A 21,385-nucleotide genomic window follows, 5' to 3' on the forward strand; every position below is an offset into this window, starting at 1 on the left:
AAGAGGCACAACCTATCATGTGAACTAAGCCTTATATTGTATATAAATACTATAGTGCAGTCACTGGTGAAAGGTTGATCAGCCCTCATTGGTCCCATCCCCTTTGTTCCTTGGGTGGCAGGAACCTAGGGAAGCTTTACTTTTCCAGGGGAACAGCATTGTTAGCCAGAAATAAGATAGGGAATTGATCTAAGGGTTATGTAAAGATTGTGGAGACCTGGCATCATAATGAAGGACCGATTTCGATTTTTGCTATGGACCCCCTCTTTTCTATGTATGCCCCTGATCACTAAACATTTTTGGAATATATGTATTATTCTCTTTGCATCTATAGAAACCAATCAGAGCTTTGCTTTCCTTTTTTATATTGCTCTGATGAAATTAAAGAGAATCTACAATAAAACGGCTTAATAAATCTCCTACTTTAAGTCTTTTTTGTAAATAAATCTAATGTCACTGAATAACTACACTACACTGCACAAACTTTTCATATATCTTTTATATAAATAATATATATATATATATATATATATATATATATATTATTTTTTTAAATTTTTGTAATTTTTTTTTACCTATCTACATGTCAGACCGCTTCACCTAGCTAGTTTTCTTATGCTTTGGATGTAGCATAGGATTTCTAGCCCCGTGTGGTTTATGACTGTTCAGAAGAGCATTTTCCTAACGTTTTCATTCAAATCCAAACCGTGCAATAGAAAGATGACCTGCTATCAGCCGTCACCTGCCGCCCTCTGTCCCTGGAAGGCTTATCAGCACTTTGTCACACCTCGCTCCCAGGCTGCTCTGGTATAACAGCTTGTGTGCCTGCAGTGAATTTTATCTTTGTTATGGATCAGATTACCAGGTAATAAAAGCCTCAGTGCTACATAGTGCCTCTTCATTGTCTCTCACTTTCAAATAAAAACATAGTAATGTCTTCTCTACCATAAAGGTCACATTGTCTGAGCTCAGGGAAATAATAATTAAACTGAGTCATGCCTAGAACTGAAAGTATGAGATCAGCAGAACTTATCCTAATGGGCGGCTAGTGCTGTATAACATCTCTGCCCGTTCCTAATGTGAAAGGGGTACTCCGGCACTAAATATCTTCTCCCCTATTAAAAGGATAGGGGATAAGATGTTAGATTGCAAGGATCCCGCCACTGGGGACCCCCGCGATCTCTCCTGCAGCACCCCTGTTTTTCAGCTGCACAGAGCGCTCTGTGGCTGATGACGAGGGGTGCAGGGGACGGAGTATCGTGATGTCACGGCCACACCCCCTTGTGACATCACGCCACACTTGAGGGGATGGGAGTGATGTCACTAGGGGGCAGAGCCATGCACCACCCGTCATCAGCCACAGAACGATTCTTGCTCTGTGCATCTTATCCCCTATCCCCTATCCGGAGTACCCCTTTAACCCCTTAAGGACGCAGGACATAAATGTATGTCCTGGTGCGGTGGTACTTAACGCACCAGGACGTACATTTACGTCCTAAGCCTAACCGCGGGCATCGGAGCGATGCCCGTGTCATGCGCGGCTGATCCCGGCTGCTGATCGCAGCCAGGGACCCGCCGGCAATGGCCGACGCCCGCGATCTCGCGGGCGTCCGCCATTAACCCCTCAGGTCCTGGGATCAATACAGATCCCGGCATCTGCGGCAGTGCGCGATTTGAATGAATGATCGGATCGCCCGCAGCGCTGCTGCGGGGATCCGATCATTCATAACGCCGCACGGAGGTCCCCTCTCCTTCCTCCGTCCGGCTCCCGGCGTCTCCTGCTCTGGTCTGTGATCGAGCAGACCAGAGCAGAAGATGACCGAAAACACTGATCTGTTCTATGTCCTATACATAGAACAGATCAATATTAGCAATCATGGTATTGCTATGAATAGTCCCCTATGGGGACTATTCAAGTGTAAAAAAAAATGTAAAAAAATGTAAAAGTAAAAAAAAAGTGAAAAATCCCCTCCCCCCAAAAAAAAGTAAAACGTCCGTTTTTTCCTATTTTACCCCCAAAAAGCGTAAAAACATTTTTTATAGACATATTTGGTATCGCCGCATGCGTAAATGTCCGAACTATTAAAATAAAATGTTAATGATCCCGTACGGTTAACGGCATGAACGAAAAAAAATAAAAAAGTCCAAAATTCCTACTTTTTTAATACATTTTATTTAAAAAAAATTATTAAAAAAATGTATTAAAAGTTTTTTACATGCAAATGTGGTATCAAAAAAAAGTACAGATCATGGCGCAAAAAATGAGCCCCCATACAGCCGCTTATACGGAAAAATAAAAAAGTTATAGGTCACCAAAATAAAGGGATTATAAACGTACTAATTTGGTTAAAAAGTTTGTGATTTTTTTTAAGCGCAACAATAATATAAAAGTATGTAATAATGGGTATCATTTTAATCGTATTGACCCTCAGAATAAAGAACACACGTCATTTTTACCATAAATTGTACGGCGTGAAAATGAAACCTTCCAAAATTAGCAAAATTGCGTTTTTCGTTTTAATTTCCCCACAAAAATAGTGTTTTTTGGTTGCGCCCTACATTTTATGATATAATGAGTTATGTCATTACAAAGGACAACTGGTCGCGCAAAAAACAAGCCCTCATACTAGTCTGTGGATGAAAATATAAAAGAGTTATGATTTTTAGAAGGCGAGGAGGAAAAAAAGAAAACGTAAAAATTAAATTGTCTGAGTCCTTAAGGCCAAAATGGGCTGAGTCCTTAAGGGGTTAAAGTGAGAAAACACAGATATCACTATAGTCCTTGTGTATCCAATGCAAGAAGTTTATTGAACTTTTTTTTTTTTTTTATGTCCACAATTGAGACTCCTATAAAAGAATAGTATAGAATATGATAGATGATTGTAGAGTACAGTGGTCCCTCAAGTTCCATTAGTGATTGGTTCCAGGGCGACCATTGTATGTTAAAACCATTGTAGGTTGGGACCATAACTCTGGCAATTGGTTGTGAAGCCACCAAAATGCCATCCAAAAATAGGAAAAAGTGAGGATTAAACAAAAATAAGTAAATAACTAATATAGATAAAGCAAGTCCTTACATATACAAGTAAGAAAGATCTGCTGGGAGCTGTAATCACTGTCTATAAAGAGGACAGGAGCTTCTTCAGGGTCCTGTACAGCACACACACAGGTCCTTATTTACTAAGAGTGTTGTGTAGGTTTCTTTGTGGGTTTTAATTCCCTACAATTTTTTCCCACAGTATTTATTAAGCTTTCCCTACATTTTCCACTTTCCCTACATTTTGCTTTTTTTTTTTTACACATGCTCTGATCTGTAGGGTTTTCCTCAGCTCAAATCCACCACATTTTATGTGGAAACCTTAGTAAATATGTTAATACAAAGAAAGAGATATTGGTCCGGCACTGGTATATAGCATGGACAGGTGAACAGGTGCGGCAACACCTCGTATAATGAAAGCGCTAGGAGGTATATGTCCTGGTGCAGGTGGTGCTCACACAAAAGGCAAAGTCCAGCATGTAGATACAATATAAGAAGAAAGAGACGGCAGCAACTCACCCAGGACCCGCGAGGATTCAGCAAAGATAGCTCTTTATTGCAGAAAGTGCAGGTGCATACCACGAGGGGGCAAAGATGGTATAGTGGGGGAGCAGTAGATAGCGGCGGGCCACAGTCCGTATCGTGCTTTCAAAGCACTTCGTCAGGCCCCTGCCGCGTCTGATGTCAGATCCTGTTTTATATCTTTCTTGTTGCCATGGTAATATGAACAAAAAAATTTATAAACGTGCAAACAAGTGAGTTAAAAACAATATTACAGAAAAAAACTTATTCTAATTGCGAGCAGTTCTATATAAGAGATATAGATGGAATTACAATAGAACATTCAGTTCATTTTTATCATTTAACCCTATTGCGCCGGTGGCCTCCAGCCTGAGGATCCACCTCGCTTCTTTAATCAAAAGGGTCTGATCTTTGTTCTTCCCCTTGATGTTAAATTCAACTCTCTCAATGCCTGAGAATTTAAATTTATTTGGATCAGAATTGTGACACTCGGCCATGTGTGCTATAAATCTCGGGGCCCCCTTACCTGTACATAGTGACCTAACATGTTCACGAATCCTGTGAAACAGTGGGCAGATCGTTTTACCTACATAGTAGAACCCACAATCACATAATAAGCAGTGTACTATGTATTTGGATCTACATGTAATCAGTTGTTTTATTTGTATTGTGGAGGCACCTACCGTAATTTTAGGGTTTTCCCTTTAATGCACATATTGCAAAAGGAGCAGCTCCCGCAATGGAACATACCTATCGGTCTAGTATCTGTTAGTTTTTTGTGAAAATTTAGGGAACACGCCCCTTTTCGGATACCACACCCCTTTTCCTGGCAGCCACGCCCTTCGTCGGGTCTTCTTAGCAAAATGGAGAGTTAGTCGGGTTTTTTTTCAATTCTGGCGCAAAATCTGGCGCAGACAGAATTTCTGGCGCAATGCGACAGAATCTGGCGCACAACCCGACAAAGCATGTCGGGTTTGCAATAGTAAATGAGGGCCACAATGTCCTAAAAAGGTAAAATGTAGCCACCCTCACCTGGTGTCCAAAGGAGCAGCTAACCGTGGCATAGATTAAGAGTACAGAACATGTAGTACCCCCCTGTGCTGTAGGGAGGCGCTACCAGACACCAGTTAGTGCTTGCACTTCAGTAATACAGGTGTTTTACCAGTGAGTATCTATTCTAATTGTATAATAGGAAGTACACAGATTTCATAAAACATAGCTTTTATTAATAGTACAATAAAATGAACATATACAAATATTGTAGATGTTCATTTTATTGTACTATTAATAAAAGCAATGTTTTATGAAATCTATGTACTTCCTATTATACTATAAACTAGTAACACAGGTCCAACATTCACCAGATACTCACCTATACTACTGCCCATTCTAAGGGTATCTTCACACTGGTTAAGGTGTGAGCGGAATGTTCGCTTATAAAATCTGCTCCAAAGCGCCGTTTTTTTACCGCACGGGATTTGCGTGGAATTCGTGCTGAATTCCGCTCTGATTTCCTTGTGGAAATGAAAGAGGATAGGACACACAGTAATGAGCGAATTCCGCGCAAATTCCGTGCAAATTCCGCACGGAAGCGTGTCAGACTGCCAAAATTTTTTACATTTACTTTTATGGAGTTACGAGCCGAATTCCACATGAAGAAAGAACATGTTCGGCTAGTTTCAGACTACGGAATTTCCGCCGGAATATTCGCTTTGAAATTTCCGGCAGAAATTCCGCTTACTATAATGCATAGTGTAGTGAATGGTTTTCCGTTCACAAATTCACACTTCGGAATTTGTGAAGCGGAAAATCTGGATGAAAAATCCGCTAGAAAATTTCCGCCTGAAGAAAGGGGTTGCTCTTTCTTCAGGCGGAAATCCTAGCGGAACACATAGCAGTCTATAGGAAACTGCAGTGTCCACGTGGTCCTAGCGCCGACTAATTCAGACGGCGAGGCGGAATCTCCGGGTGGAAATTTTCTGCCCGGAGATTCCGTAGTCTGAACCTAGCCTTCATTCTTCATGCAGATTGGAATTCTGTGACAGTGAGGAGAGGAAAGTTAACTACATACTATGGGGTATGGCACTGCTGAATGAATTGGAGAGGAATAAGCGAGCAGAATTACTTGTGGAAAGTCCTCTCCAATTCCTCAGTGTGAACATACCCTAATTGGTAAGATCTTCTAGGTATTGACACATTTCACAGATCTGGACTGTCTGTACATTGTATGTTAAGTCTGGTTTCAAGTTACAATGGTCTAGAAACTATTGTATTTTGAGGCCATTGTAAGTTGAGGGATCACTGCATTAACACATTTAGGGAAATAGTAATTTTTTTTATTGTTAGAACAATAAAAAAAATTGTTAAAATCGCTTTATATTCACTGAAAATGATTGTGGTTTTCTGATTGTGTAAAAAAGGTGTTTACTGTAAGGGAACGTTCACACCACAGAATTTTCACAAGGAAATTCAGCATGGATTCTGCTTGCAGCAGACTCCCATTGATCTTAATGAGAGGCCCCACACACTCTGCGGAAGTTCTGCTTATGAAACTTCCAGCAAGAAATACATTCCACTTAAAAAATTGATCTAGTTCATTCTTTTTGTGGAATTTGCCTGGAGCGGCACTTTTATCTATGGGATGGTGCTTAAAGGGGTACTCCACTGCCCCAGCATTCGGAACATTTTGTTCCGAATACTGAGTTTGGGCTCTTCGGGTCGTGATGTCACGGCCACGCCCCTTGTGATGTTGTACCACCCCCCCCCAATGGTAACCACCACGCCCCCTCCCATAGACTTGCATTAAGGGGACGTGGCGCAACATCACAAGGGCGTAGCCATGACGTCATGACCCCCGCAGCCTGCACCTAGCGTTCGGAACAAAATGTTCCGAACACTGGGGCAGTGGAGTACCCCTTTAATGTCCACACGGACAGTAAGTTATGATTACCGAGGAGACTGCTGCACGCAGAAATTCGTTACCGAACTTTTGTAGTGTAAACATACCCTTAACACAGAAATGGAGCCTTTTTTAAATTCATCACCCTTCTGTCAAATCTTGCCTCCTGTATGCCCTTGGTACAAAGTAAACCACCTTGCATGGGCACCCTACACACACTTATCCTTTATGATTTTCATTATTATAGAATAGCATAAAAAATGCTATACACAAGAAAATGACAGTGATCACCCCCATCTAACTCAATTGCGCACCTTAGATACCATGTATCTGTGTTGTCTGGGCAATATTAACTATTATTAGAGCAGTTTGTCGCTTGCAGAGAAGACTATGAAGTGCAGCTGTTCACCACTAGCCAAACTTGACAAATCCAAGAGACAGCTGAAAATGCTTGGTGTATCTTTCTAGCTTGCTTCTTTCATTCCATGCACCAATGGATTAGAATCAAACATATTCTGTAGTTGAATTCTTACTGTAATAGGCTGTACCTGCAGAATATTATACATTGACACAAGATCAGTGACCAGCCATGTGCCAGAGTAGATGGGTGCATTACTGTATATGGATAGCCCCCACATGGTTTTCTTGTGAGGGTGTTTTGCTTTACTATCATTTATTAAGCAATATAGGATACATTAGCATTTGCAATAAATGGTAATTCTTATGATACTAAGTGATATACTTAGTACCAAAGCCTGTGTGAGTAAAATGAAAAAGGTATAGGATTTCAATATTGCCATATTGCCATTGTTCAACCATACTATGTAGTTAGGTAAAACCTGTAAAATTAAATCTGTACAATAACAAATTGAATCCCTATGACATCAACCTCAATGTGTATGTGTGTGTCTAAGGCCATGTTCACATCACATTCAGAGCTTATATTTAGTGTATACATTGGGAAATGCTCCCATTACAGGCATCAAGTGATATGAACATAGCTTAACATGTAGAAATGACATTATGAGCCCTTACGGGGTCGGTGACTAATGTGAATGATAAAAATTTCTGTATAGCACTATGGAATATGATAACACTATGTAAATATAGGGGGCTTATTGCATACTTTTATGAGGGTCATTGGGGTAAAGTTTCTCCTTGAGGAGAACACCATAACGGTGTGGAGACTTAAAGGCCATTACCACTCCACTAAGAAGGAAATGCAAAGCAGCTCATTCATGTCACCTTTTCAGGTAGCGTTCCCTTCAGATCAGTGGTTCACTCTAACACTGGAGTTTTAGAAACTGACTAGGAATTTATGCCAAGCCAGACATCTCTCCAGAAGGAGAATTTGATGAAATTCTCACACTTTCACTACCCCAACACTACAGCATATAGCATTTCAACAACTTACAGCCTATGTTCAGTCTATAACAGAGTAACAGTTTGTCATCAGTTACTGAGAAACTAATGTAATGGTCCATGCATGCTATGGATTTTCTGGTGCAGAATTCCTCTTTGGATTTCTGCTTGGAAATTCTGGTGCAGTAGAGTCCCATTGATATCAATGGAATTCCACTGCACAGTGCACACTACAAAATTATAGAGGCAGTTGTCTGCTGCTGAAATTCACCTGCTAAAAGAATGAACATGTATTGCATCGGGACCGGCAATGTCTGCGCAGTCCTAGAATTTATCCTGGCGGAGATTTCATAGCGTGCATGGAACCTAAAATAGACTACCATTAGCAATAAGCAAAGCTAAAATATCAATATTCTTGTTGGGCTTTGGTAGATGCAGCTAGTGAGTCAAGCCATTGGTAATATAAGCCTGTATGAGTGAAAAAACACAACAGCAGCCCTAGTACAGCATATGTGGGATACATATGAACCTTAAACCTCAGCAGTATTTCTGGGTGGGGCATACACAAGGAAGCTCAGGATGTTTTGCCTTAATAAACCTTTTGTACAGCAGCACTTTATATAGGTCATCAGGGCAGGGAACACTTCCAGTACATGTTATTTCAGTAATTTTTATTCAGGTAAAACAAAAGAGTCAATGTTATGTTTCATGGGTAAATAATGTGTCACAATTGTATGACTACCAAATTATATTTTTAACATGAAATGTATTTCTCTATTGTTTAATACATGTCTGCTGCTTAGAAAGAAGTGGGTACACAGAACAAGGCAGATTGACCCAGATTTTGTCAGTTTTTTTAAAGCCACACCACATTAGGGTTTTAGTTTCTCATTCCGCTAGATTTGTTACAGTATGGGCCTCATTTACTAAGAGTTTTCGGGTTTTTACTAGTTGGAAAAGTTGTTTCAGACATGCAGGATTCCTCTCTATTCACTATTGGGAAAAGTCGGGAACATTTTCTGACCAGCTTTTTCTAGGTCGATATTTCCAGCCATTTACCCACAGGATTTTCTGTGAATTCCATAGTAAATCGGGCAGGTTGCGAAACCACGCCCCTTTTGGGCTAACACGCACCCTTTTGCGGCAGACCACGCCCCGGGTTTGTCGGATTTTTCAGGCGCAAACTGTCGCACACTGGCGCAGACATGTCTCAGACAAAATAACCAGACAAAAACTGGTCGGTTTCAGCTTAGTAAATGAGGCCCTATCTGTCTGATTTCCACATTGGTCCTCATTTACTAAGGCTTTTCTAAGTAGGTTTTGTAGGGTTTTTTTGTTTCTCATATGTCATGTGCCACAATTTTCGACAAAAAATCCAAACAACCCTACTAACTCTCCACTTTACTCGGAAAACCTTACAAAGGGGTGTAGTCATCAGCGAAAGGGGGCGTGTCTCTAAAAAATTATAAATTTTCTAAAGAAACCCACATATTTACTAATATTTCCACATAAAATGTGGAATTTGTGGATTTGAGTTCTGGAAAACTTGACAGTTCAGAGCAAGTTTTGTAAAAAAAAAAAAAAAAAAAGCAAAACTTAGGGAAAAACACCAAATACAAGATACAATAGTAAATACCATGTAAAAATACCTGTCAGAAACAAAAACCCACTCTGTGCAACTACTCGACTCAATTATTAGGGGGACAGACAGGGCGATCTGTCACAAAGACCGGGATCGCCGAACAGTGTGTTGTCTTCCTGGCGCTCGAGTTCGGCACATCGCGGATTGGGTTGACAGGTTGTGGGTGGGGCTGGAGAAGACCCAGCAGTCATGGTACATATTGGCACCAATGACAAGTAAGAGGTAGGTGGAGTGTAGTTAAAAATGATTTCAGGGACTTAGGCTGCAAGCTTAAGGCAAGGACCTCCAAGGTAGTATTTTCTGAAATATTACCTGTACCACGAGCCAAACCAGACAGGCAGCGGGAGATTAGGGAGGTAAACAAGCTGGTGTAGGAAGGAGGGGTTTGGGTTCATGGAGAACTGGGCCGACTTCACTGTCGGTTACCGGCTCTACCGTAGGGATGGAGAAGATGGCTAGAAGGGTGGAGGAGTGTTTAAACTAGGGACTGGGGGGGGGGGGGGAGGGAACCTACAACATAGAGGGGGAAGATAGTGTAGATAGAGGGGTGGGACTTAATAATGTACCTGGGGGTGGAGCGGAGGGAGGGGTTAGAATAGTTAATAGGGATAGGCATCATAGGGAAAAAAAACATACACCACTGAAGTGTAGTTTACTAATGCCAGAAGTCTGAAGACCAATAAAACTGACGAACTGGAGTTGAAAATTTCTGAGGAGGATTATGACATTGTAGGTATAACAGAGACTTGGTTGGACGATACCTGTGACTGGGCGGTCAACATACAGGGTTATAGTCTATTTAGGAAGGATCGGACAAAACGGAAAGGGGGAGGAGTCGGTCTTTATTTAAAGTCCAAGGCCGCACTGCTGGAGGATATTTGGGAGGGAAACGATAATGTGGAGTCATTATGGGTAGAAATATATGGAGATAAAAATAAAAGAATTCTGATAGTGGTTTGCTATAAGCCACCGAACATAATGGAAGAGGCAGAAGATCTATTATTGAGGCAAATAAACAAGGCAGCAAATCAGAATGATGTGATAATAATGGGGGACTTTATCCTGATATAAACTGGGAGACTGAGACCTGTGAATCTCATAAAGGACACAGGTTTCTTACTATAGCTAAAGACAATTATCTGTCCTAAATGGTACAGGGCCCTACCAGAGGGGGTGCCCTACTAGACTTAATATTAACCAACGTACCTGACAGAGTAATTAATGTGCAAGCAGATGGACACCTAAGAAATAGTGATCATAATATAATACATTATAACTTATTCTTCAATAAGGGAATCTCTCGAGGGGCCACAAAAACAATGAACTTTAGGAAGGCAAAGTTCGATCAACTCAGAGAAGCCCTTAACATTATAAAATGGGATAATGTCCTCAAAAAAAGCAATACTGACACTAAATGGGAGACTTTTAAAAATTCTTAAATTTTCACTGTAAGATGTATATACCTTATGGGAATAAAAGGGTCAGAAATAAAAAATAAAAAAAACAATTTGGATGAATAAAAATGTTAAGGGGGCAATAAATGACAAAAATAAAGCATTTAAATTACTAAAACAGGACATCAGTGAGGAAGCATTAAAAAGCTATAGAGAAAAATGTAAAATATGTAGAAAACTGATAAAAGCTGCAAAAATAGAGACAGAATGACTCATTGCCAAAGAGAGTAACACTAACCCCAAAATATTCTTTAACTATATAAATAGCAAAAAGTCAAAAATGAAAGTCTAGGCCCTTTAAAAAATGTTGAGGAAGAAATTATAAACAGAGATCAGTAAAAAGCAAATATATTAAACAAATTCTTCTCCACTGTATTCACTGAGGAAAATGAAATGCCAGGTGACATACAGTGTGATAAGGTAAACTCCCCAGTACAGGTCACCTGTCTAACCCAGGAAGAAGTACAGTGCCGCCTACAAAAAATCAAAATAGACAAATCCCCAGGTTCAGATGGCCTTCACCCCTGTATTATAAAGGAATTAAGTAATGTAATAGACAGACCCCTATTTTTAATATCCAGGGACTCTATAGTGACAGGGACTGTTCCCCAGGACTGGCGCATGGCAAATGTGGTGCCAATATTTAAGAAGGGGTCAAAAGGTGACCCTGGGAATTATAGACCTGTTAGCTTAACCTCGGTTGTATGTAAATTGTTTGAGGGTTTCCTAAGAGATGCTATTTTGGAATATCTTGATAATAATAAATGTATAGCCCCGTATCAGCATGGATTTATGAGGGATCGGTCCTGTCAAACTAACCTGATCAGCTTTTACAAGGAGGTGAGCTCCAGACTGGACCAGGGACAATCGCTGGATGTCGCATATCTGGATTTTTCCAAAGCATTTGATACGGTTCCACATAAAAGGTTGGTGCATAAAATGAGAAGGTTTTGGGCTGGGGGAGAATGTGTGCAAGTGGGTAAGTAACTGGCTCAGTGATAGGAAATAGAGGGTGGTTATTAATGCTACTTATTCTGATTGGGTGACTGTTACTAGTGGGGTACCACAAGGGTCAGTCTTGGGTCCTGTCCTATTTAATATATTCATTAATGACCTTGCAGAGGGGTTGAATAGTAAAGTAGCAATCTTTGCAGATGACAGAGGTGTGGGCTGAGAAGTGGCAGATGAGGTTCAACACTGATAAATGTAAGGTAATGCACATGGGGAGGAAAAATACGGGCTGGGATTATGTATTAAATGGGAGAACACTTGGGACGACTGACGTGGAAAAGGATTTAGGAGTCTTAGTTAACAGTAAATTTAGCTGTAGTGACCAGTGTCGGGCAGCTGCTGCCAAGGCAAATGAAATCATGGGGTGCATCAATAGGGGCATAGATGTCCACGACAAGGAAATAATTCTACCGCTGTACAAATCACTAGTCAGACCACACATGGAATACTGTGTACAGTACTGGGCACCAGTGTACAAGAAAGATATAGCGGAGCTGCAGAGGGTTCAAAGACGGGCAACCAGGGTAATACGGGGAATGGGAGGACTACAGTACTCAGAAAGATTATCAGAATTAGGGTTATTTAGTTTAGAAAAAAGAAGGCTTAGGGGCGACCAAATAACTATGTATAAATATATCAGGGGACCGTACAGTGATCTCTCCCATGATCTATTTATACCCCGGACTGTATCAATAACAAGGGGGCATCCTCTACGTCTAGAGGAAAGAAGGTTTCTACACCAGCACAGACGGGGGTTCTTTACTGTAAGAGCAGTGAGACTGTGGAATTCTCTCCCGGAGGAGGTGGTCATGGTGAACTCTGTAAAAGAGTTAAAATAGGGGCTGGATGCATTTTTGGAGAGTAATAACATTGCTGGTTATGGATTCTAGATTTATAGGGACAGAAGGTTGATCCAGGGATTTATTCTGACTGCCATATTGGAGTCGGGAAGGAATTTTTACCTCTAGTATGAGGGTTTTTTGCCTTCCTCTGGATCAACTCAACTCAATAGGGACTTATTAGGGTTATAGGTTGAACTTGATGGACTCTGGTCTTTTTTCAACCTTATGAACTATGTTACTATGTTACCATTGTGTGCCACTTTAAACCAAACTCAACCCATCAAGTCACTTATGAAAAAAGTCACTTATGAAATAATTATGAAGTGTCAACTCGCTGCCATAGAATGTATCTATGGCAGAAGACGTGAAGAAGAAGTGACGCCAATGTTATCCACAATGTGTAGAAAGGAGGAATGGTCTCCAGCACCATAATATATAAACCTTCTATGCTTTCTCAGTTAAAAAACTGTGCTGTACAAAGTAGTTAAAAATGTAAATGAAACTCCATGGCCATTATTAAGAACTGAAAATATTAACAAATTAAAGTTAGTCAGAAAACAGCAAACACCATGTGTCAGAGTCTGTGGGGAAACATATAATAAATGTATCAGAAATGCAAAAAATACAGAGGCCATGTCCCCTTTTTCGGGTTTCTGAGCAAAATTTTCTCTGTCTAGAAAGGTGTGAACATGCTTGAAATGCTAAAAGCATAACAAGAAACTTGATTTTTACTTTAGTAAATCTAGTTCATTATATATAGGTTAAATGTTTTATGTGACTGTTCATGCTAAATTATAGGATATATTAATATTATTGTGCTTGTTGGAGCTTATTCTTTTAGTTATGTAAAAAACATATAATATTGCAATCTTATTTTCCCCACTACGTCAGGTAATGTGGGAAGGAACCGTAAGGTCTTGTTTGCTTCATGTTTTTATCTACATTTAGCTTGTACACTGGAAAAGCTAAAGTAGAGTAATGCTGGACCAAGTGGTTCTCGATATATGTGTAATGCGTCAGAGTGGTGGACTAACAAAAATGTCTCTCTGTAAATCCCACAAATATATTTTTGTGTTGTTTTCACATACAAAGCACAGGAATGAGATATCTGAGGCTAGGATTCCATGAAACAACTTGTATACTTTACTGGACTCCTTTCAGGGATCAGGAGAGATAGCTGTTGGATAGCCCAAAAGAGTGTTTGCCCCACAGCTATCTAAGGTGTGTGGTGGTCAAATTAAAGGGGTATTCCAGGCAAAACCTTTTTGTTATATATCAACTGGCTACGGAAAGTTACAGATTTGTAAATTACTTCTATTAAAAAATCTTAAGCATGATAGGAGAATATCCCCATAGGAGCTGGACAGCTCCCGGGATGTGAGTCATCAGAAAGCAGTTAGACAGAAAACAGCAACTCAACTTCAGAAGCTAATAACTATTGGAAGGATTAAGATTTTTTAATAGAAGTAATTTACAAATCTGTTAAACTTTCCGGAGCCAGTTGATATATAAAAAAAAGTTTTTGCCTGGAATACCCCTTTAAGCACAAAAAAACTTTGTGAACAACTTTTTGTCTTGGATTAAGATCGTTGGGGGATGAAGTATCTCTCTGCTTTGGTTGAGAACAAACTAAATGTAACTAATATCATTTGGAAACCATGGGACTACTACTGGGATATCCATTATGCTTTCAGGCCTTTGGGATGTCCACATAGCTTGTCGATTATTTCTATCTGTTTTTTCCCTCACTCTTGTTCTTCCTTTTTGTTTCTCATTTTGTCTTTGTTACTTTGTCCCTTCCACTGTTTATGTTCACTTTTGGGCAATGTTTATAAGGCATGCCTTCCTTCTTATGGTTGAAGCCCATCAAGCACCCCTAAACTTAATCCTTAAGAAATAACCATTTGTGTCTGCTCTGTGCATATCTGTCACCCTTCTAAGAAAATAAGAGAACCGTAATTATAACTTGAACTTTTTTTGTTGCAGGGAACACAAGTTTGGTTACGGGAAAATGGACAACATTATCCAAGTTATGTGCAGTCTTGTGCTGGCGGTGTTGTTGTATTTAAGACATTTTATAATCAGGTAAGAAGAGCTATGATTGCCTATGGAAATTCTTATGTTCCTATAATGCATTTATCATACTACCATAATACAAGTTAGATCGGCATTCATTTACCAAGTCTATTACACAGCTCAGTTACTGTACGGTCTGGGCTGCACAAACAATCGCTGGATACTCCTTTCAGTCATTGGCTGCACATTCCCTATTACACAAGGCAATCATTTTTTTTGGCAGGGCAAAACCATGAGAATACCCAACAAACAAATGTTGCTTTTTCATTGATATTTGCACTAGGCCTATTACACGGGGCCACTATCACTCTGTTCAGTCACAAATCATACCACACCTGTCCCCAGGATGTATGTGGCAGTGCAGCACAGTTTTATTTAATAAATAAAGACAATTTGTAATACCAAAAACAACCTGAAGTCAGGTGTGGTGCTGTTTTATTTTAATTTTAATTTTTTTTTAAAGAAAATAGCTCTGGTTTTCTCTCCAGTGTGCACTTTTCAGGACCATCTAAGAAAAGTAGAAGATAACCACTCTGACCTACCATGGTACATGCTGCTGGTGTAACTTGTAGCTGGGCAGCTAATGAATTCAGGCAATGCCAGGCAAGCTTGCTGCATATAGTAAATATACCTTAGGGATTCTGAAGGCCTGAAATTCATAGAAAACTCCTACACAAAAATATAAGTACCTTAACCCCTTTCCACCATGCTGCTTAAAAGTACAGTACCGTAAGTAATGCTAATCTCTGTTCATTTAATTTGCATGGGCACAGTTGTGCCTATACAATTACTCACAGGGTGTAGCTGAGACTGACTGCTGGCAACTTGCTTTAACACCTGGGATTGGGAAAAGTGCTTATCCGAGCCTCCAATAAATATAATGCTGCAAGCAATGGTGATTGTAGAATAATAGGGAGGCTGCCTAAGCCCCTGATCACTGGGCCCATGCCTTCTAGTGATGATGTTGAGTTGGTCTTGGTACCTTCAGTACTGTTCTAATAATCAGGATAAAACATGATCAGCTACATATTGTAATGCTTATATGTATATTTCTAATTTATATTGTCTTTTCACATTGACAGTTAAAGTTATCATACGTGGTACATTTTTCAGCACCTGCTTGTTGCTTGGGACAGGCATTTACACTTGGCTGGACCATTTACGTGAGACAGCTGGCATTTTAGATTTAACACATTTTTAAATGGTTGCAGAATACAATGCTTTCTCTTGCATATCACCAGAAATCCTGCTACAGGGAGTGTTGTAGGATGAGTTTACCTTCCATTGTTACTATATCAGTGCTAGTAATTACAGCCATCTATAGAGAGCTTAGTTCCCTTTGTCAATGCAAGCTGCATGCACATGTTTACTTATCCCTACTATGGTCTGTTTCATTTTACTTATTGCTAGGAAAACAGTTTTCTTCATAAATGTGCAGTGTATCCGTGCACTGTGACATGTTCTTCTTCAGAAGTTTTATTGAAGCAGTTGCAGCTGCACAATATCACGAAACAGACCCAAGCTTTGTGAATCCATTGCGTAAATACCACACATATATAAGAATGGGAATTGTGACTTTTAGTAATGCTTAATATAAAACTTCACTTAGAGGATCAATAATTGACCTCTGTTCCTAAGATCATGGGGGGGTCCCAATGGTTGGATACCACTGATCAGCTATTTATCACCTATCCTGTAGATATTAGATACCTTTAAAGGGGATCGTTAATTTCAATTTTTTACTAAAAGATGGGGATATGTTAATAAGTCACATATAAATGACTTAGCCACTGTCCCCATTCTGTACAACTAGGAGACTCCATCCCTTGATCCCCGGTCTGTCTAAATGTGGCTGGACAGAGATCCTGTCTATAAGTTTGCGCCCTATGAATGAGCATGTGACTATACAATGTCACTCAACCTCCTCCATTGCGCCAGACCTACGTTCATGTGCGTTGTGCGGAGGAAACTAAGTGATGACTTAGTGACATGTTTTGTAGATGCCATCTGATGGACAGGATCTTCATCCAGCCACATTCACATAGACTGGGGACAGAAGCTATATAGATCTATACTGACATTTGTAAGTGATTATCATCCCCATATTTTAGAGAAAAAACTATGAAAGTGGTCAATCCCTATACATTTTGGGAATTATTTAAGATATAGGAAATAGCCAGTACCTTTATCTTTCAAGTCCGCAAGTAATGGTTGCCAGGACCTGCAGGTCCCCTCGTAAACAAACCCTCTGGCAGATTCTGAATGGTTAGGATATGTATTCACTATTAACAATGATAACAAAGGCAACATATGCTACCCAGGACTGCTCATTCTAACAGTATCAGCTTTGAGCTAACATCTAGATAGAGTTGCAGGGGTTCGTTTTTCTATTGCAATAAATGATACTGTTTGTAGGTGGGCAGAGTATGGATTTCAGGTTGACTAGTAGTAGATTTGCATAGTAACTCCTGTTATTAGTCAATAAATTGTCAATTGTTTGATTCATATGTTGCATCTTTAGTAAATGTTGACCATCTAGAACTTTCTGTTAAGACAACTCCTTAGCCCATGAGAATGTTTGTTTGAAACCCCCAATGATCAGCTCCACAAAACTGACTGGAATAACATAAATGTTATTGAATAAAAAGTAGAAAAAAATCCAGTCTGTCCAAAGGGGCAGACATTGGTGGATAACCTGGCAGACTCATTAGTTATTAAATGGTATTTACCAACTATTCCTATGAGGATAATTTGGTCTAGTGATAAAATGCCTGCCTAAATGGGAGAAAATGGGAGTCCAAAATTGTCAAAAAAGGAAAAAATAAGGAAAAAACAAAGTCTCTCCTGTGATATCCACCTCATTCTCTTTGACAGTCTCCTTGCGAGTACGCCTTTATAACCTCACGGGGCGTTGAAATGCAACTGTTACATCTTCATCTCCTGTGTTGTCCCTGTCCCAGCGCAACTACGCACTGACTAAAGTTGAGACATACTTTCACATATTAAGATCATTGTTTTTGGTGTGGTATCCTACACATTTTATTCAGTGATGGCTTTGTTAGGTTGTGTGAACTATCAAGGTTTCTTTTTGCATAATCAGACAGACGTGTTTATTTTGTTATGCTGGAGCGAAGCACAATGGTCCCTTGTAGTCACAGTTGTATTATGTGAGGTGTAAGGCTGACCTGTGTCTTATACAAGACTTATGATAATAAACAGCACAGCCAGATGATATTACCTCATGGCTTAAGATGACTGGGGCAGTCAAAACAGCATACAGAATTATGGAAGGGCATTGTATTTGAAGGTGGTAACACTAGTACTGTCTGTGCATGCTAGTCACTGTAACCTTTCTGTAGAATTTGGAGATATTCGGTGAAATACTTTAGAGACTCTTTCAGTCTTTCAGCCTTTGTCTCCTTGTTGGACAGCATTAGTTGTATGTCTTTTTTTGGCACATATGGGAACAACTTAGACATTCGATGCCACGGAGAGCGTGAATCACTTCAAACCTATGACTTGTGATGCTTCTGTTTCATGTGTTATTTTTTTTCCATCTTTCCGTTCTTGTTTCATTTTTTGTCTTTGTGGTTATATAAGTAATATAACTACATAGGGCTGGGCGGTATATCGGTTCATACCGAATTTTTGTGCTGCACGATATGAATTTTATCCCATACCGCAATACCCCTCCCCCTCGGGAATGAATGAATTAGCCCAGCGCTGTGCTGTCCCCACATCGGTAAACTAGTCATACGTTGCCCGCGAGTGCTGTTCTGCCCCCCATTTAATTATCAGCCTAGCGCTGTCCCCATCCCCATCCTGCTGTTTGTTGCAGCCGCCGGCACTGACACTCTGTACCAGTGGTCTTCAACCTGCGGACCTCCAGATGTTGGAAAACTACAACTCTCAGCATGCATGCTGGGAGTTCTAGTTTTTGCAACATCTGGAGGTCCGCAGGTTGAAGACCACTGCTCTATACTGTGTGGTATCCCTATGCACGGGCTGCAAAAAATAAACAAAATAAACATTATCTTACCTCCTGTTGGTTAGGTACCAGCCTCATCTGCTTCCTAGGGAATGGAACGTCGGACAGCCATCAGCCTATCACCGGCCGCAGCGATGTCCCGCCCCAGCCACTGATAGGCCGTCCAGAGCTCCTTACATGACAGTGGGCTCAGCCTATCAGCGGCCTAGGCGGAACATCGCTGCGGCCGGTGATAGGCTGACTGCTGTCCGACATTCCCGTCCCCAGCATAAGACCGACTTCGGAACATGCATTAGTTTATTTTGTTTACCTTGTGTCAGCGCCGGCGGCCGCAACAAACAGCACGAGGAGGCCAGCGTTAGCGGGTGACATGTGAGTATTTACCCAGATGGGGGCAGCGCTGGGCTGATAATTAGTTGGGGGGGGGGACAACAGAGCAGCGCTGGGCTGATAATTAATTGGGGGGGGGGGCAGAGCAGCACTGGGCTGATAATTAATTGGGGGGGGGGGCAGAGCAGCGCTGGGCTGATAATTAATTGGGGGGGCAGAGCAGCGCTGGGCTGATAATTAATTGGGGGGCAGAGCAGGGATGGGCTGATAATTAATTGGGGGGGGGGGCAGAGCAGCGCTGGGCGGATAATTAATTTGGGGGGGGGAGGAGGAAATACCGTTATATACTGTGGAACTGCCAAAAGTTACAAAAATACCATGATACACAGATTTGGTCATACCGCCCATCCCTATAACTACATGATCTTGTATTAGAGAATGCTGAAAGCCTTATTGTAAAGATTACTATAGGTTTCAGCATAGTAAGCTTTTTTTCAGCATAGACCGCTAACAAATCATATTTTCAAGAATATCACAATAAAAGGGTTATTTCCACCCAGATCTACTTTAGCGCATTCAGTCAAATGTGGGTTAAAACCCCTATAGGCACACAAAAAAATAGTACATGGACCTGTATTTTATCAGGAAACTTTATTGGTCACCACATTCATATACAATAATCTGTGTTTATTATGGAATAGGGAACAACGTGCAATACCAAGTTTTAAGTCCTATTCAATGGTTCCATCGTAGATGCAGTGGTGATGCTGGCATACTCTTTAGGTGCCTATTCTATAACATAAAACATGCTACTTTATTGTTAAATTGCTACCCCCACCCTTATTTTACAGACCTAGTGATCAGATGCAGGAAGCAGATGGAGCCTATATAGAACGTTTACACCCATGCATATTGAAGCCTATGGGACACAGTTATATACAGTAGATATATTGGGTGATTTTAATTTTGTGCTATCTTTTTATTTTATATATGTTTTCATTGCCATAAAAATCAGCTTCAGATATGTTTGAAATTTACATTGTAGATGGTTAATTTTGACACGTGGTGGATCTAACCTTTTCATTTTATTTTGGGAAAAAAGAGTGAAGAATTGCCAGCCATAGTAATGGGATAGCTCCATAAACAGTACAAAGCCCCTGTGGAATGCAGGATCATTTATGGCCTTGCAGAACAAACCTAGGTTTCATCCCACAGGTCATGCAGTGCTAGGGAAGTCATTTAACCTTTGAACTAGCCCCAGAAACAGTAAATCACATTCAGGGTCCCAGCCCAAGCAGCTATCTATGACTATACAGAATCTTTCCTGATAAGAGTTACAAAGCAGCATTCTCATGAGCATGAAACAGACATGTGCATTTGTGCATCACTACATTATAGAGGGATAGGAATACTTTTGTACTATGTCAGTTTGCTGACTGCAGAAAGCCAACCAAAAACTCAATGAGCTACAGATGTCAAACACAGTCAAGATTCCAGAACAGAAAGCTCGGAGGTCAGAGAAGACTGAATCTTTTGTGTGTCTGCGTAGTGTTTGGCTGATGGCTGACTTCTGAATTTATGAAGCTATTTAATGAATTTACTTATTTCACTTTTTTCATTAAAAGCTGCAATTAAGTCATGGCTTCTCTATAGTTACGTATGGATATTAAGATTAGAGCAGGAAAGAGACGAGAGTTGTAGCCGCTCTAGAACATTGGATAATCCTCTAATGCTCCGCTTGTGCTGTGCACATATCTGGCAGTCATTCATATATACAAGTGAAAAATGTCCTGTTCTTTATAACACTAGCTACTAAATCCTTCATAGAATGCAGTTTATGTAACATAATACATTGTAGAGTAATGTACAGCTAGTCAGAGGGCTGCTGTTTTATAACACAGGCAAAAATTATTGCTGAATATACAAAATGGATTAAATCTAACTGGGCCAAGATCCCACCATGGTGGTGCTATGAAGTAAAAGTCGTTAAGGAATATTGCACCCTGTTCAGGATGATTCCAAAAGGATGGTGTAAAATTATAGCATTGGTATTCTATACTAAGAAAATATTAACATGAAAAGATGCACTATCTATCCAAGTTTTATCTATACACTGCAATTGTTCACAGTGATTTCCATTAGTGAAACGGCAGAAGTCCAAGTGGTAGTCCAGTTCTGTCCAGACGCATGCCAGCATATCTTCGGTTATGGACTCCACTGTT

The 21,385-nt window shown here is 40.3% G+C and overlaps 1 protein-coding gene and 1 long non-coding RNA gene across 2 annotated transcripts in view; one reads left to right on the forward strand and one right to left on the reverse strand.

The window, feature by feature from the left end:
- MYO10 (myosin X) overlaps positions 1 to 21,385 on the forward strand; it is a 239,331-nt gene that overhangs the window by 29,522 nt on the left and 188,424 nt on the right. Inside the window, exon 2 of the mRNA XM_056520936.1 lies at positions 14,756 to 14,854. Within this exon, the coding sequence (XP_056376911.1) occupies positions 14,756 to 14,854 (99 nt within the window). The remainder of the gene's footprint in view (positions 1 to 14,755; positions 14,855 to 21,385) is intronic.
- Positions 1 to 21,385, reverse strand: part of LOC130273707 (uncharacterized) — a 40,281-nt gene that overhangs the window by 7,522 nt on the left and 11,374 nt on the right. The window lies entirely within an intron of this gene.

This window comes from Hyla sarda, chromosome 5 (assembly GCF_029499605.1).
Source record: "Hyla sarda isolate aHylSar1 chromosome 5, aHylSar1.hap1, whole genome shotgun sequence".
Classification (NCBI taxonomy): Eukaryota; Metazoa; Chordata; class Amphibia; order Anura; family Hylidae; genus Hyla; species Hyla sarda.